The sequence below is a fragment of the Merops nubicus genome, unplaced genomic scaffold (assembly GCF_000691845.1).
Source record: "Merops nubicus isolate BGI_N331 unplaced genomic scaffold, ASM69184v1 scaffold13814, whole genome shotgun sequence".
Classification (NCBI taxonomy): Eukaryota; Metazoa; Chordata; class Aves; order Coraciiformes; family Meropidae; genus Merops; species Merops nubicus.
The window spans coordinates 1-18251 of NW_008603657.1; the positions used below are offsets into that span (position 1 = coordinate 1).

Consider the following 18251-nt stretch of genomic DNA (forward strand, 5'->3'; position numbering starts at 1 on the left):
GGCGGGGCAGCCACCGCCTCAGCCGCCCTCAGAGCCGGGAATGCGCCCAGCGAGGCGGCCGGGAGAGCGCACACGGCCCTTGTGGGTCTCCCGCCTCCTGCTCTCGGGTCTTCTACGAGGAGCTCCCCCAAGTGTCCGAGGAAGTCCAAAGAGGTTTCTGTCAGAGCGACTGGAGGTAAAGAATGCTGCTGATTTCACTGCGCAAGTCCCAACAGCCGCTCTGGCAATACAGCGGTATTCCCAAAACAGCTGGTGACACTGAGAAACTTCAGTGATTTTTGGGTGGGATTTTCGTCTGGCTTTACAGCATTTTATTCCCTGAAGATGTAGCACCTGATGCTTATTCTGCAATTCAAACCCATCTGGTAGCCTCTGTTTGAGAGGAGTCATACCAGTTCATATCACACTCTGAGCTTCAAAGCTCTTAACTCCATTAAATACTACATGAAAACTTAAGAGCAATGTGATTCTCAGCACTACTCAATGCTACTGAAAATTACAATCACAGAATTATTAAGGTTGGAAAAGACCTCTAAGATTAAGTCCAACCATCACCCAACACTACCACCATGGCCACTAAATCGTGTCAAAGTACTTTGTCTACATGTTTTCTGAACACCTCCATTACCAAGAATTATAAGGCAAGTTACCTCTTCCATGCACTCAACAATGACCCAAAATAGCATATCACAAAGTTACCTTGGCAGTGTCTCTCCTCTTTGTGGTTCCAGTGTGGCTAGGATCCATTCCTCCTCCTTGTTCCCTGCCTTCTGCTACAGGTGGAAAGAAATGCTGAACAAATGCTGTAGCAGCTGGATAGGAATTAACTGTTCCACAGAACCCCTGAAATATTTTGAGAGCCAACCCCTGAGGTCCTTTGGGTCAAACACTACCTGTGGTTTCAGTGAACTCACACAGAGGTGGAAAATTGCCTCTCCACGCAGAGCCTCACCAGTGGCCAACAACTTGTTGCCCATTAACAGATTTTACAGTAGTTTTTTTTCTAGCACATGAAGTTTTCAACCATTTGAGAATTATCTGAAAAAAAAACCAACCCCAAAAAAAACCCAACCGAACCCCAACCAAAACACACAACTACCCTCAAACCCACATAAACCCAAACCCCAACCCAACAGGAATTTGATTAGATTTGAAAAGAACTTATTTGATGGAAACAGCAGTTAGGAGAACTGACATCTTAGGTTTTCATTGACAGCTTTGCAGTTTGTAATCCAGATGTGGACTGAGGAGCTCACTGTCCAATAGACAGTCATTTTAAGTAGCTCAGATTAAGATGTGGATTGAGGAGTTCACTGTCCAATAGACAGTCATTTTAAGATCAAAATAAATTAATCTTTGATGAAGGATGAAATGTAAGAAACTATCATGGAATTAAACCCATGAGCTGCCCTGCTGAGCTGAGAGTGGCTGTGGTTTCCCCAAGCCATTCCCATAATTATTTGGGCATTCTGAGCTGTTTTACACCATTATTTGAGCACTCTGAGCTGTTTTACACGCTCAACCTCAGGGCTAATGTTTGCAGAAAGTCCCAACAGACCAGAATCTGCAAGTCATATGGCTTCAAAGCAGCTCCACCTGGGCACCCTCCACAACCACTGGGCATGTTAGTGCACTGTCTGCAACACTGCCAAAACAAGAACTCCTTTTTGGTGTTGCTGCCTTATTCAGACACCTCATTGTCATCAATGGCCAAGGATATCCCTGTAGATACTGCCTGGAGAACCTGTAATTTTCAGTTACTCATGCAGATCAGTCATTACCTTTTGTTGAATGTAAGCCTTTTAATTTAATTGTAAATTCTTTTTAGTCTGAGAGCTACTTAATTCCTCCTCCCAATTTTATTACAAGTTTGGATATCCCATGTGACCTGGAGCGTTCTTAAAAAGTGGTTTGGGTTTTGGGTTGGGTTTTTTTTTTCCCCTAGAAGCCTCAGGTCACATTTGTTACCAGTGAATTTAGACATATAAATCCATTTCCTGCAGAGATTTTGATTTGCTGTTCAAAAATAAGGCTACTATGGATCATACAGTTAATATAAAGAATGTGAAACAATGTGAATCTATTAAAAGGATAATACTCTGAACAGATCCAGTGATTACAGAAAAATCAGTACTTCAGCCAAGGCCCAAATCTGCCCTGTTCACCATTACAGAATAAACAGTTGTAAATCAACAAAGTCCAAATAGGTTAAATCTAACAGGTAAACAAGGAAATTACAGTCAGGTGGAGAGGTAAAAGTTAAACCCAGGTAAAGGACTAACTAAAAGGGGTTTTAGGAAATGACAAGCAGAATTCAGGCATCCAGCAATCTTGGAAGTCATCTTTTTATTAAAAGCATTTTTGTTACGTTTGCAGATGGAATCTGTGAGTGACAAAGACTTTCTTTTTTTAACAGGAGGAACAGGAGCACATATACCAGAAGAGCTGGAGGACTGGGAAGACCACTGTAATGTAAGTATTGAGAAATTCAGCAGCTCAAACTGCCAAACGATGAGTCTGGACTCATGGGACCAGTACTCAGAGTGTCTGTTGGGAGCTCATATAAACTAGAAGTGACTGAAGAGAGAAAGCCCCAAATTTATTACAGAATGGCTCTGAATCAGAAAGACAATACAGCCATTAAGGAGACAAATGGGATCCTTTAATGGATTGCAGTATTTTCACAGAAAAGAGGGAACAATCTACACTGAAATACCTGGTGCTTTGGCCATGAGCCATTATCTGGAATATCTGATTGTTTCTGGTCACCCTTAGTTGAGGAAAATTCATTCCAACTGAAGAAATGCAAGCAGATGTAAGCAGGATGATCTGAAACAGGTCACTTTGCTTTGAGAGGAAGCTAACATTGCATTTTATCTAGCAAAGGCTTTAAGTCCCTATAAGCTTAACTAGAAAAACAAACTCAGCTGGCACACCTCAACTGTTTATGCTGAAGAGCAGTTACTGGTGTGACAGATGTACAGCAATTCTCTGGCACCCACACAGTAGCCTTCACTACTGAACAGCTCAAAGTGCCTTCCAACAGGAGAAGCCAGGGCCAAATCCCAAATATTCTTGAAATGGTTCTCTGCTAGTAGTCTAGACAATTGCATCTCCTAAATCCTAACTGGGGATTAGCCCAACGTTCCTGTATTGGGCCTAACATCCCAGCAATGTTCTCTGAATCCCTCACACAATATTCAGTAACAGTTCCATGCTCAAACAGCACGTCAACCCAGATGCTCCTGGATTTGTCCAGAACAACTGAGGACACCAACTTTCAACAAAAGCCTCACACGTGCCCATTTCAGGAATGCACCATTTTCCCCTCAGGGATGAGCCAAAGGCTTTAATTTTAATTCCTGCTTTCACAGCTACAGGGTTAACCCACACAAAAGGCTCCACTGTCCTGTGTCCCAGTCCCCTCTGTAAGCCCAGGATTTGTCACAAACCCACTGCCCATGCTCAGGTCTGGCTCCCTTTGAGGCACAACCACAACAGCCAAGGAGAAAACCCCCTGCTTTCCAGAGAGGAATGCTGCAGGAGACTCCTACAAGAAGTCCTTACAATAGAGGCTCTGTAAGGCAAACAAATCACCTGAAAGACCCAATATCATGATCACTCTGCAGCTTTATTTTTTTGGAAAGCCCTCCTAAGCTTTCCAAGTCTTGTTCTTTAAACCATTAAGTCCCAGTACAAGCACCTGATCTGGCTGTATCAGAAATGTGTCTGGTTTAAAGAAAACCCACCACTGTGGCCACTCCACCCATGGCTGACCAGCACTCTGCTAACAGCAGAGTCACAGCTGATTTTTTTCCCCCTCCCCCCCATGAACACACTGCTCTATTCAAAGGTTTTCATCTTTAAATTTAATTAAAGAAAAACATCTCAAAGTGATTATGCATGTCTGACTTCCAGCTTCTTTTCATGGCACAAGCCAGTACAGTAACTTGTAGAAAGTGAGCTCAGTTATAATTTTATTGTCATTTAAAAAAAAAAAGGAACAAACTCTCAAGATGTGAGGTTGTATTAAAAAAAGTGGCTGTTCACTTGTAAACAGAATAAAAATGTTAAGAACAGAAAGTTTCATACAGCTTAAACAAAACCACTTTCCTTATGCAGTACAAGTAATGTTACAACACTGTAAAAAACACCAAAAAGCAGAACACAAACAAAAAAGGCAGAAGATTCACATAACATTACTTACTAAAATGATATTGTACATTAATAGCTTGACATTTTTATTGCTCCAATGGTAGTGTGTTGACAAGTAAATGTAGTAAACTCTCATTGAGGGACAATAATAAACATATTTGTGGAGTTTTTACCTATCAAGGAGAGCATAGGAACTTTTTATTTATCCAGACCACACCAGATTTGGCAAAAAATGTTTCCTGTTTGAAAGTCACCCATGGACAACTGAATCCACGCTTCCTAGACTTGTCTGTGCAGTCCCTGAACACTTTTTCCCCTCTCCTATGAGAAAACAACTTCCCAGATACAAGTGGGGAACTAGTAGGTAAGAGCTTTGATGCTCTGCCTGCATTCTTTAATACTTCAGTACTGCTTAGACACACACTAGATATAAACCCAAGTAGATAGAAACTAGAAATGAAAGTTAGTGTCAGCATATTTATATGAAAAAAATCAAACATTAATTTGGTAGGCAGCAACTGCTTTTAAAAATCCACTGCAGGCTCACACTACTGTTACTAGTTCCCTTCACTCTGCACAGTTTCTCTGTTGGAACCAGTCCAGGCCCCTTCTCCAGCACTTCTTCCACTACTACTATTACTCTCTACTACATTGCTACAAATTCCTTCTCCAATGAACAAGTATTTTTCCAATTAACAAGTACCCTCCATAAATAGGTTTACCAATTCATGCTGACTTCTTGTCAAAAATGAGGTTTTCAGGCTTGTGAGGCAGAATTCTCTGCTGAATGTTTTTATATTGAAGCAGAGGATGGGCCAGGCAAAACAGAACCAGCAGGCAGCAGAGAAGTGCACCTGCCTTCCTCTCAAACAGAGCAACAGAACCTGTGTCTTTCAGAGGCAAATATAATACTGCTGGTTTGGCATTTTAATGCAAATTTATTTACTTAATAAAACATGGAGCTTACTGTAAATGGCAGCTTTGGCTCTGACACTTTTTACTGGTTGCTTTATGGCCATGTATTTAAACATCTATTTAAACACACAGAAAAAGAGACCCTTTCATGGTTTGAAGATGATACAATTAACAGTTACAGACAAAGGAAAATGTCTACAATTTACACAGTTAAAATGTAAACTTTAAAAAAACTAATATTCTGTGCTTAAGTGCCCCATGGTGCCAGGGAGAGGCCCAGGGGCAGACAATCTGCTGTGGGCAGAGATGTGGCCAGGCCCACGGGAAGGGGACAAGGGGATGAGGGTGGGAAAGCAAAGCCAAGGTCTCCTCCTGCCTTGGATCCCTGGTCACATCACAGCAGGGAGTGGCCAGGGAACAGCCCAGAGGGACTGGGGGCTCCTGTGGCTGAGGGTATTCTCTCAGCTTGGCACAGCACTTTACAGAAACAAGACCAAGCAGGAATTTTGAACTGAGTATGATGAAGTCAGCACAGGCTGAAGGGGATTTCTGTTAGCAGCGAGGCTGAAGACCACGCAGCATTCACTGCTGGCCATTACTAGAGCTCTCTTTTGGCTTGCCTCTTCTCCCAGTTGGAAAAGAACATTTTGAAAACAGTCACATAAAGCAGAAAATAGGAGCCTGCTGAGATTTCTTGAGTTTCTTACACACACACAAAAAGAGAATTACTAACAAAGTTCTGGCACAACAGTAAGAAACTCCCATTGTTGTGTTAATTAAGCTAAGCTCCCTTCATTTACTCCAGAAACTTATTTGTAAGGGAACTAAAATACATAGAATGGTTTGCTACTTCAGTTTTGGCTTATGCAGCATTTTTTCTGCTGTTACATGTTTTCTGTCTGCTTCCAGTTAACACTCACCCTAACAAAAGAAACTGGAGAGGGCCCTTTGCCTGGTTCTGTGATAGCAATCCGAGTTGCGAGGTGTAGCTAAGGGTAAATTCAAGGCATGAAAACCATGGTGTTTATGTTACAAATCCAATTACACACTTATTTGTCACCAATCTACCAGGCAAATGAAACCTCTGCACCAATCAACAGAACCTGAAGCATCAGCCTGTGATTGGCAAGTGCTGCAAGTGCAGGAGCCTGGCGCTGCCCAGCCGTGCAGCAAGGACAGCACAGAGGGTGGCAGGGAGCCACCACTTGTGTAAAACTGACTCTCTGTAAACACTGCAAGAAATCTGACCTACTACAGTTATTAGAATGCAATGGACTTACAAATAACCTATTTTAATACAATGGTCTGTACTGGAAAGATGCAAAATACATTCAGAGGAAATCCCAAGTCACCCTTGAAACTAAAAAGCCACTTGGGATGATGTCACAAGGAGTCAAGTCGCTGCAGAGAAATGCCTGGGCACTTTGGATGCTGTGCACCACAGCCTGCAGACAGCCATCTGCTGGCTCCTCTCTCATTTCTTATTTCAAGGGAAAATTCCCTTTAGGAAAGGAACTTGCCTCAGTTTTCATTCGCTTACTGTTATCAAGTGGTCTTGCTTCAGCCAGCCATTACAGGAAGTTTTTCTACAACTCCTTCCCTTCCTGAGATCAGGCAAACAGGGAAGAATCTAAAACCACTTGTGAATTTCACAAGGCATTTGTGTCTCTTCAGGTTGTACCTGGATGTCAAAACATACACACGAACCCTTTCAAACAATCCACTTCCTCCCACTGGCATATTTTGAAACTCCAATTTAGATCAAATTTATTTCCATGGGAAATGATGCTGTGTCACTCAGCTCTTAAAATGGTGAAGCACTGTCCCACTACAAAAATCACAGAAGGCTTACTGCAGCTTTCAATGAGCTGTTCCAATTTCTTCTCCTTAGTAATGAAGGTCTCCAATTATGAAGCTTTTTCCTTACTTCAAAACAACACTTGACATCCACATAGTCCCAAGTTAAAAAGAGGTTTTAGGATGTTTTGCTAATAGCAGCCACCATCTACCCCACAAATGCAGCTTTTTCAAAGGTGAACAGTATTTAAGCTTCCTGTTTCAGGTGCTACAAACAACACCTGAACTACTTCTTTTAAAATTAAAAAAAAAAAAGACAGAAATGCTATGCATTTTTCATCCATTTACTAAACAAAGTGCAACTGAGCCCTACACATCTGATAGTATGTACAAACTCCTTATGGCTTTACCATAAAACCAGGATGTGGATGGGTCTGTACAGAGGGATCCTAGCAAATGTCATGAACAAAATGATGTTGGGCAGTTGGCAATAGAATAAGAGCTATATTACATTCTGTAAACCTTGGCATACCACACTTTACATTATGCAAAGAGTCAATATTTACAAATCCATAGTGGGTAAAATAATTAACACCCCCACCCACCCACCCCCCATGTAAAATGATGATTTTGCAAAGTGCAGGACAAAACCAGTGCTGTTGATTGCAAGTCCTATGCAAGCAAGTTGTTATACTAAAATCCTTACTACTAGACGCTTACCTGGACATTTCTACTGAGGTTTTATAGAATTGCAACATTTTGAATGAAATACAGGATGATGTGGTGTAAAGATGCACTTTTGAGGACAGCAAATATAGAAATTAATAAGGCAGCATGCTCCGAACAAGTTTAAGCAGCACTGATGTGAGATCCCTAGTGGCAACTACATCAGTTATTGTTAAAAAGTCAGAGTGCAACGTAGAAGCCTCGTTTAACATAAAAAAAAATAATGTGCAAATTGTTCTCTTCTTAACAAAAGAAAGTAACACAGCGAGGAAGATATTCTACCGAAGAACATTTTTAAGTCACAGCAAAGTAGACCATCTTCTTTCCAAAATCATCTACAAGGCACTAAGGGTAGAAAATGACAGGTAACATGAAAGACCAAATGCTGTTCCTCAGTCAGGTCGAAATATGGGATATTTTGGTAAGAACTCTATTAATATTACCTGTTGAAGAAGGGAGAAAGACAAGAACACAACACAGTAACCAAAAAGTTCAACCCCTTCAGCACAATTTCCATGCAACATTAGCTAGGTAAGACTAAACATATCTGAGAGAATTCTGTAAGGAGGGGATATTCCCAGGGGGAAGAAAGCAGAGATTTCAGTCATTTTGGAATACAGGGCTTCCAGACACCTGACTATCTCTTTTCTTCAAGCCTACACACTCTCCACAGCTAGACATGAAAAGTGGAGAGAGGAATAGTAGAATCATGGAAATACCTCTTTCCTAAATGCACTATCTTGGTTAAAACTTTACAAAATTCAGAATTGGGAAAAAAAAAGAAGAAAAAAATGCAGACAAACCCCACAATAATATAAAAATGCTGCAGTTCTGCAGAAATCATTTTCATCAAAGCAATTATGAACACCATGGAAAAGGTGGCTAAGTGTTAAAGAACTATGGGCTGGTGTGGCAAACACACCAGTGCACCAAGTCCCAGTGGGTCTCCTCCCTCATTGCAAACTACGACCAAAACAAGGGGATTGCAAAGAGAAAATGTGGAAGGGGGACAATTTCTAAGTCTCAATGTATGTCATGGCTGCTCTTGCCAAAAGTGGCCTTCACAGGTGTACCTCCAACACAACTGCACCTTTTTCTGAGAGGTTTTTTTTGGCTAGGTGACATTCTAATAAGTTAAGGATCTTATAAAATCCATAAAATTCATAGTTATGTTGAATACCAAATAAGTCACAAAAGTAATACTTACATATTCCATCATATTGCTAGTTTCACATTTCCTTTTACTCAGCTTCCAGTGCAAACCAAGCTAAGAAAATAATGATCAGAGGATTAATGCACACCACAGTGTTGTTTGGATGAGCATTATAACAAGCATTAATAATAAATTATTAGGAGCTGGAACACTTCTGACACACCTTTAAGATCAGTATAAAATATGGAATTATAACAAGACTGTAAAACTCCTACATGCCAATCATGCAAAAACCCTTACTATTCTTAAAGCTGAAAAAAACCCAAGCACTCTAACTTTTCTTACCTTATGATATAGTCTGTTATTTTCCCATTCTAGTAACTTCTGAATTGATCTTCTAGTCTAAAAAGTAAGTCAAAACTGTATTATAAATGGTTCAGTAGCCAACCTCATCTAGAAGAATCTTACTGTTGCATTTCTGGCTTGAGATTAATTTCAAGTAAGTTAACTTTATGAAAGCAGAACCAAGCAGAAGAGAAATTGTAAATGGCAGTACTACCACTTCAGTTCCCCACTCCTGAGCATCAGATCCTTCAGGGAAAACACAGAACAACACTCACAGGTTTTTTGTTAACTTAGGAGTGCAGCTTTCCCAGGATTCATTTATTCAGTGAGACATCCTTTTGAGTTTAGGATTTTTACCTGCTGTAGCCAAACCAGAAAACCAGGATCTCCTCCCACATTCTCTTGGCCAAATTCTACACTTGCTATAGTTCAGCTATTGACAACACATGATTTACATACACATAATTTCCAGATTCTGCTAATGTAACAGTTATCTGCATCCTAAAAACACCACCACACAGCTCCAGCTCACAACAAACAGTGCCTGTATTTTCAGCTCTTGGGCACCAAGAGTTGACCTTCATATTTTGCTCTTTCTAGTTGTGGGAGATTTTTGGAGTTTCAGTGATTTTTAAGGTCATGCCACAGAATTCCACCCACCAATTTCTTTGCTAAAGCTAATAATGGTGAGCTGCACCATCTCACTGAAAAAAAGAGATACAAAGCTATCCAATCCTGAGCCAAAGACATAACAGTGGAGAGTCCACCACATCCTTGTAGGTTTTTCCAGTGACAAAGCTATCACTGGAGTTAAAAAGTACTCATTTCCCATTTCAGCTGTCTTAGTTTCATACTGCAGCCTCTGGATCTCATGCTGCTTTCTGTTGCTAGATGAGTGTACAGGGACTGGCTGGGCTGGAGTGAATTTTCTTCATAGCAGCTTTTATGGTGCTGTGGGTTAGATCTGTGACTAAAACAGCACTGACACCACATCAATGTTTTAGCTGTTGCTGACCAGTCCTGACCAAAGGGATATTCTGTGCCAGGTACATCACACTTCTTTCTTCTTCCCTTCTTTCTCCTTCACTTATCAAACTTTGTCTCATGAGTTTTTCCTTACTTCTGCTCTTGTGACTCTATCCTGCTTGGGGAGGGGTGATAGAGCAAGGGGCTGGGGGTGCTTAGCTGCTGGCTGGGTTCAACCCATCACAAGAGAAAATTAACATCCATCTTCTACTTGTGATTGTTAGAGGGATCAAATTTGTCTTGTGTACACATACCCACAGAAGTAACATCCCCTTTCCTACTCAGATTATCTGTACCCTTGAGAAATACATTAAAATAATATTTGATATTCTTGTGCTAGTGAAAATCTAAACAAATGCCCATGTGGTGGTGTGCTAATGTATTCCAGGGGTATCCCTCTAGCTAATTCCTGTGCAATAAGGATGTTTACAAAGGCAGTTAAAATGAGCTAAAACTCCTGTAATTTTACTGATGCAGGGCTCAGCAATTAGCAGTTCAACAAGTTACCTTAGTTTGCCTTCAGTGCATTTCTTTCTTTTTTCCCCACCAAAACCAGTCAATGCAACTGTTAAATTTTCCTGAGCAAATCAGAAAGTTTGGCAAAACATGTTCTATTTTCCCTGAAAAGCAGCAACTATTCCTTGGGTTTGCTTTCAGTTTTATTAAAGATAATAAACTCCAAAAAGCCAGTAGTACTACTTCTTAACAGGTTTTTACTTAAGATCTTTTCCTAAAATTAAATTGGCAAGCATGAAGTTTTTCCCCTAGTGCACCCACGTACTAACATTTGTGGATAATAAGATTTTATGGCTACAAGTCTTACAAACTATTTAGCTGGAAAGAATATCATTACACTATCTATTTATGTACTTCCTAAACATTTACTGCTGTGATAAATCAATTGCAAATGTAAACCATAGGGGTAATTAGGATCATGTTTACTTGATATTGCTAAAGAAATTTTCAGAGTAACTACTTTGGACCTGATAGCAAGAGTTGTCAAATTCCTGCTAAAAAAATGCTGAAAATAAACAGATAAAGGGAAGTCTTTAAAATTCTGAAATACAAAACAAATCTGTGTTTGTTCTTAGTAGAAACAGCACAGTAAAATATGCCAAACAAACCACAGCTCTGCAAAATTATAGTATCTATTGAACAAAGAAAAAGTGATTTTTAATGTTAAAACCTATTTATTCTGTGGTGGGGGAGTGAAGAGGAAAAGTCATTTTCACTCCAGTTCATACAGTCTTGGAAAGTCAGCATCCAGTTCTGCACTCATTTAATACAATTCTTAGACCTTTAGAGATCCTGCAAATTTAGGGTTATCTCACACTCCCATCCTGTTCTTTGAACTGAGATAGCATTAGTTATTCCTAAGATTATTAATTCAATTGATAATTTAGTATAAATTACTTCATTAACAAACATACTTTTTCTCTTTTCTAAGGAATGGAAAACAAAATAACCTTTTGAATGCAAGCCAGACAAAACTCAGGTTTCAAAAGGGGGATAATACTATTAAACATTATTTAATGTTCTCAGTAACTGCAAATTCAATAGGGTAAGAATGAAACCAGTACTTACTCTCTTGTTAAGACAAACTACAGGCCACAGGCTACAGCCCAGCGTGCAGCAGCAGCACAGACAGCCACAAAGCAGCCATTTTACATTGACAGGGAGGTTCTTCCTTAAACAGGCATTCACACGACTGATGCTGGTCTTGAATTCTTCTGGGGCAACCTGCAACAGAAGTGCTGAATTTCAGTGGAAAGCTATTACAGGGGTATTTTTTCAATCATTGCCTCTACAGATGAAAAATGTGACTGGAACATAATATCAACATAAAACATAACCCCATATTCTAAACCCAGGGAGCATGAAAAGGAAATAAGCTCCCTTCTCTGACAGCAGTGTTGTTTTTACAAGAGTGAGAACACTTACCTGTTTACATATTCCAAATTCCTCACCTCTCTACAGCATCTACATAACTCCTGTGCTACAAGGCAAATATGGATTCGTGGTACTGACTCCACAATGGCACTCTGAACTCTAACCCCACCCAGCATGTGAATGCACAAAGCAGAATAATCAGATCTAACTTTAACAGGCTTGATCAGACACTCACAAGTGAAAAAGAAATAAAAACAGAAGAAATCTTTCCTAACTACTTGCCATGCTGAAGAAAACCCCCCAGTATTAGTCTGTATACAAAGCTGTACAACCACTACATCACCCTTCCAACCACACCAGCCCAACTCTGTCCTCCTGGCTCTGCAAACAAGGGCAACAACCACCACAAAAGGTTAATTTAATGACAAAGCCTCTTTTCACCAAAGGAGCAAAACTATGGCCCAGGAAATGGAGAGGACCTGATTCTGCTACCTCCGCCTATTCAGAGAGCTAAATTCTTTAAAACCTTTCAGGAAAGGGAGTAAATAAACACAACATCTGTTTCCTGGCCATTCAGATCACCATGCAGTGCAGAGTCAGAGGTCACTGGGGTTTGTACACAAGCCAGGCCTACAGTTAGTAATATAAAAACATAATTTAACACTGTGATTGGTTTATAGCAGGAATTAATAAGTACAAAAAGTATTTATTTTGTAATTATACAGGCTACCCCCTCATTAAATAGACTGTTTTATAATTCTTTTTACATACACAAATGGAGCAAATAAAAAAAAATAATAATTCTGTAGACTGACTGGAACATCAACATTTAAATATATTTTACAATGGACACCTCAGTTAAAAAACTAAACAAAAAAAAAAGAAAGAAAATGGCAAAAAGAAACTATTCCCACATATTGGAACATTTTCAATGAACAGAAAGCAAATGAAAATCACATTGTCCTGTGGAAAACTAGCCTGTATTTGCACGTGGCAAAAGGTTTTGCAGATCTCCCTGCCAATGTCTTAGGATTGTATTTAGGATATAACAAATGTCAGAGGCAGGTGAGCAAGAGCATTTCACCTGCAATGTGGGAGAAGGTTCTGCAGTGAGGTACAAAACTGGGGTTGGTTGTATGCAGTCCAAGTAACACTGTGCAGCTTCTGCAGTCAGACGTGCTTCCAAGACAGGGGACTGATGTTAAACTGGCATTCTCAACACTTAAGGAGGTTTCCAGGTTCCCATAATTTAGATATATACAAATGGCACTTTGATAAGTCTCTTGAAATCTGTACATGTATCATTCTATTTATTTCAAAGATAAAAATAAGTAGTTTCTTTTCCTGTACCCTGTTACTACCTCTGCAATGAATCCCACTAAAATGAGATAATGTCTCCTTTTCTATTAGACACAAAGTTTACTGGACCTTGACAATAACTCACACCAACCCCAAAATCCAGCTGTACAAACTGGCCCAGGACAGTAGAACTGCACAGTCTAGAACTGACCATGAAGAAACCTCACCATCAGTGGTAACATCCAACATGCAAAGAAGTCAGATAGATTCTTGGATCAGAAAAACTGAGTGCCTAGTAAGAAGGCAGTGGGATGGTGAGATTCCCTGCCACTGGGCTACCTTTAAAAGGGTCTCTGTTGACATGTTAAGAGTTTGATGCTAGTTGATGAGAACACTGCTGAAGAACTCTCCTCCCTGTGCAGCACAGCACTGCCAATCTCTGAACTTCTGGATGCCACCAAGAAACAGAAACAATTTCTACTTCAGAAATTTTGGCATGATGTTTACCTTAGTACAGCACTATGAAGGCACCACTACTACCTGCTAATGCACCAAATGCTTCCATGGGAAGGTGAATCTCTGAGCTGCAATGTAAGATGAAATTCCTTCAGATGGTTGTGGCTAACCCAAACTTTTGGAGATCTCTCCCTTGAGGAAATGTAACCACAATAAATACTTGTCAGTGAATGTCACATCTTCATTGGAAACTGAAGGAGCTAGTGACCAAGATAAGCCTCATTCTGTGAGAAACAGAAGCAAAATGCAGTTTTGTTGCTCTCAGTTTACAGCTCAGTAACAGTTCAGCATTATTACACAGCCACAAAGAATCTATATCTGCAAATAAAATAGCTGTTCTAATTCAATAATAAAACAGTATCCCAATTGTCACCAAAAGAATTTTGATGATTTTCTGGCATAATTTTAGATCTTGCTTGTTTTGTAGGTACAGATACTGAAAGGTTAATATGGGACAACTAATGTATTTCAAACAGAGAATTAAAAGCACCTCCTGCAAAAAGAAAGCTCCCTAAGAAAGTCTATTAAGTAATTTTGGGAAGTCTCTTCGAGAGTTTCTGTCCGGGTCTTGAAAAGAATGAGATAAATATGTAGCTCCTGGCTGTGCAGTACACCTTGTAAAGAGACTTTAGCTCCTTTCAGGTCTTCAAGGGAAGGAGAAAAAAAACCCCAAAACTTAAAAGGCAAGGAGCGGGTGTCATAATATTTTACAACAGGATGCAAGAGAATCTCCAAACACAGGAAGAGAACAAGGCAAGCCCAGCAGGCCTGAGCCTTCTCCCCCAATCACCCCGATCAGCAGCCCTATCAATCACAGCCACTCTGGGATCACAATACCAAGGCCACAGTTTATGGCTTTTGGCTCCCTGCACTGCACAGTTATCTCTGTACAGGACCCTTATTGTCTTCAGATCAGGGCAGGAAACTCCACTTGCCTCCTTAAGGTTCACTGCCTCCATCATTTTCTTGTCACCTGGAGCAGCATGGGCTATTGAGCCACAGATCACAAGTATTTTGTTAAAAGCTTTTAAGTGCTTGTTTTAAAAGATTGAATAATCCTATAAAACTGCAGCACACAAAACTTAAGTTTAGCCTGAGTTTCAATTTAGGCTGATGCCCAATTGCATTATTTGAAGTTAAAAAATTGCCCCTGTAGTACTCAAATCTTTTCCTAAAATATTCCTGTTAAAAAATTCACTGTTTGAAGGCCTCACTCAGTATTATAAACCAGCTGAATCTTGTGTCTCACCCTGCAAGATAAATATCAAGTCAATCCAGCTGAACTAGCCAGGCCCAATATCTGACCTACCTGGTATTTTCCTTTACTGTTTTATTGTCTATGTTTTATCCTCAAATGTAAACATCCACCTCTCCCAAAAAAAAGCAACAAACATGCTTCAATGAAATATTTAAGATGCACTTGCATGTATCTTAGCTGTAGGCTGATTTACAACTACCCAGACTCTGTGGAAGCTGGGAGATGAGGAGGCAGGGAGCTGGAAGAAGGAGGGGTACTTTGGATTTTAAAAAAAGAAAATGAGCCAAAGGTTACTGTCATCATTATGGAGATGGGCAAACAGAGTCAGGAAGCTGAAGTCAATTCCTAAGACTACACAGTGGCATAAATCCAAAAAACCTAGTGCTTCTGGGAGAAATGTGTAGCTGGATAGTTTTATCTACTTAGGACTTTTATTGTGTGTTGAATAGATTCTTATCCTGCGTTTCAAAACGTAGATCTTCATCTGTACTTATTAAAAAGAAAAACAATTCCATAGAGAAATCCATCAACCCCACCTAATGGCTTCATCTTTTACACTCCATTAGCAGATGGGATATATTATTAATATCAATTCACAGTGGATAGAGCCATTAAACTTAATGTTACACAGACATGCTGAATAAAGCATCACATTGCCTTTTACTAGCTCTGTATCCATGCAACTTCAGAGCAAATATTTTAATCACAAATTGCTTGTATAAACAGTCACTAGGCTATTTGTAAATTGTGATTCCACAAGAAGTAAAAATCTGTGTTTTAGGAACAGTAAAAGTTCTTCAAGTGGTCTATCAACTGACTACAATACTTATCATTGTGAATTATTTATCAGGGTATTTGAAGAAAACCTTACTGGAAAAAACTAACTCAGTTTTCATTTTCAATAGGCACAAAGATGATTTAGTGCCACAACCAAAGGAAGAAGCAGATTATTTCTTGCAGTTCATGAAAGTATTAAAACCCAAAAAAAACTACAACTGTGGTTTTTAATGTCTTTCATGGCAGGCAGTGAGAAAAATGTGTTTACTACCTCATTTGATTGGTGTTTTCCCCTCATAAAAGGGAACCAATTTATATTCAAGGTCTTCCTACTCAGAAAGTCCCTCAAATCACACCAGAGAAAAAGAAAGCAGGATATCAAGATTCTCAACAGAAGCAGCACACCCAAGCACAGCAATTCCCTGCTCATGGGAGTTGTGTTGTCACTGGCTAGATCCCTAGAACCAGAAGGGTAAATGCCAAGGAGAAGAACTTCTTCCTTCCTCTCTCTGCTAAATTAAGCCCAAGCAGCCAACTGAACATTAAACTTTTGTCTGCTGCATTTCACAAGAGGACAATCAAGTGGAAAATTTGAATAGGAGCACCAGTGCCTGTCACAAGTGTAGGGTTGGGGAGGGGGGTGTTTGGTTTTTTTTCAATACACACAGACATATCTTCTAGAGACAGAAAAAGATGAACTTACATAATCAAATTAAACTTTAACATCTCCCACTAGGTATTTCCTATAGGCTTATAACAAACTGCATCTTGACTGAAAGAACATAACCACTGTTATTTCCAACAAAAAGTACTCTGTGGCTTTTCAGAGATCAGAAAGAGCTTTGCAGGAAGGAACAAACCTCAGACAGGCAAGGCAGTGAAATGCACGTGGTGTTACCAGCAGGCCTCACATCAGACACTGTGGAATCACAGACTTCCCCCCCTTGAGCTCAGGGGGATTCTGAAGCAAGGCCAGAGTTCTTAGGCTGTCTTTTAACAACCCGAAACTCCAAAGAGCAACCTGCTTTTTAGTTGTACTGCTGTCAAAAAAGCTGGGTGAATTCAACAGGTGTATTTTTTCTGTTATACTCTGGGGTGAAGGGGAAGGAGGAAAACCCCAGATGGGTTTGGCAGAAGCAGGAGCTGCTGGCCAGCTGCTTTTTAGGAGATTGTTACTATGACTCAACAGCTACTGCAAGAGGCTGCAGAGATCGTGGAGCTGCATGGGATGACATCAGAGAAAGTAGCAAGAGCCAAACAAAGTTTTTAATCACAAATTCTGGAAAAGATACACAAAAAGGGATATAAAACGAAGCAAAAGAAAAACACTGGAGAGTGAGACAGCAGAAAGGAAAAAAAAGCCAAGAGAAAAAGAATTCAAAATTTTAAAGTCTAAAAAAAGAAAACTCAAATTATGGAAACATTTTAAAACCATAACCAGGAATTTTGTTACAAGCTTTCAATCATTAACAGCTACAAATGAATATTTATTGAACTTGCACCTAGTAAGGTGACAGGACTCCAGAGAAACCAAGAGACTTGTCACCACTAGTTTTCAGAACTAAACAATTATAATGTTTCTGAAAAAGCACTCAAAGCCTCCTTCATTTGTGAATTTAACACTATAATGTTTTGTTCCTTCAAGCTTCAGATAAAGCAGATTTTCTTCCAGAGATCTTTCTAAATATAAACTCAAGGTTTCACAGACCCATAGAAAGGGAGGTCTGGTACCTGAAAATTTAATCTGCACAGGAGACAGCAGGAACTCCAGGTACCTTTAAAGCAAGGTTAAGAGTCTTGCCCTCCTGTGGATTGCCTGCACAAAACCAGGACGATGCCACGTTGAGCTCTGCTGTTGTTATTGACATTCCAAACACAGGAGTCGCTGCAAACTGCTTCTGGTTTCAGAGTACACTGGAAGGACTGGTCATCGACCAGCTAGTTCATACAGGACAGTTTATTCAGCAGTCTCCAGCACAGCCCTGGCCTGCACTGCTCTGGCAGTTCACAAGCAGGTATCTGTGACACAGAAACCACTGGGTGCACTGCATCTTTCCATTTAAAAGAACAGTTTAATCTCACACTTACCTTCCCTGTCAGAACAGAAGGAAATTCTGTATCAAACTTGTTGCTCAAGCCAAACCTTGAAAACAAAAGAGACAAACAAAATATATTCCACCTAACTTATTTTGTTTCCCTTAAAAAAATGTAATAGATTTTGTACTTTAAAAAAAAAAACCTATTAATTTCTTTTGTCCTTACATTTACATTATTTCATGAGCTTTCAATCTAAGTTTATACAAGCTCTTGTGTACCATTCATAAGGTCATTTATAAGACAGAAATACAGCTTTTTGCCTTACTTCCATACCTTCAAGTCACTAAAAGTGCAAAA

At 39.8% G+C, this 18251-nt stretch overlaps 1 protein-coding gene across 1 annotated transcript; it reads right to left on the reverse strand.

Annotated features, from left to right (window-relative positions):
• Positions 1-7285: 7285 nt before the first annotated feature.
• On the reverse strand, positions 7286-18000 carry LOC103771451 (cysteine-rich hydrophobic domain 1 protein; the record flags this gene model as incomplete). The annotated part of the gene is made up of 5 exons (XM_008938748.1): positions 7286-8036; positions 8801-8860; positions 9092-9148; positions 11702-11857; positions 17946-18000. Coding segments are annotated over 5 exons (379 nt in total), but the record flags the coding sequence as incomplete, so codon positions are not given.
• Between the last annotated feature and the right edge of the window lie 251 nt (positions 18001-18251).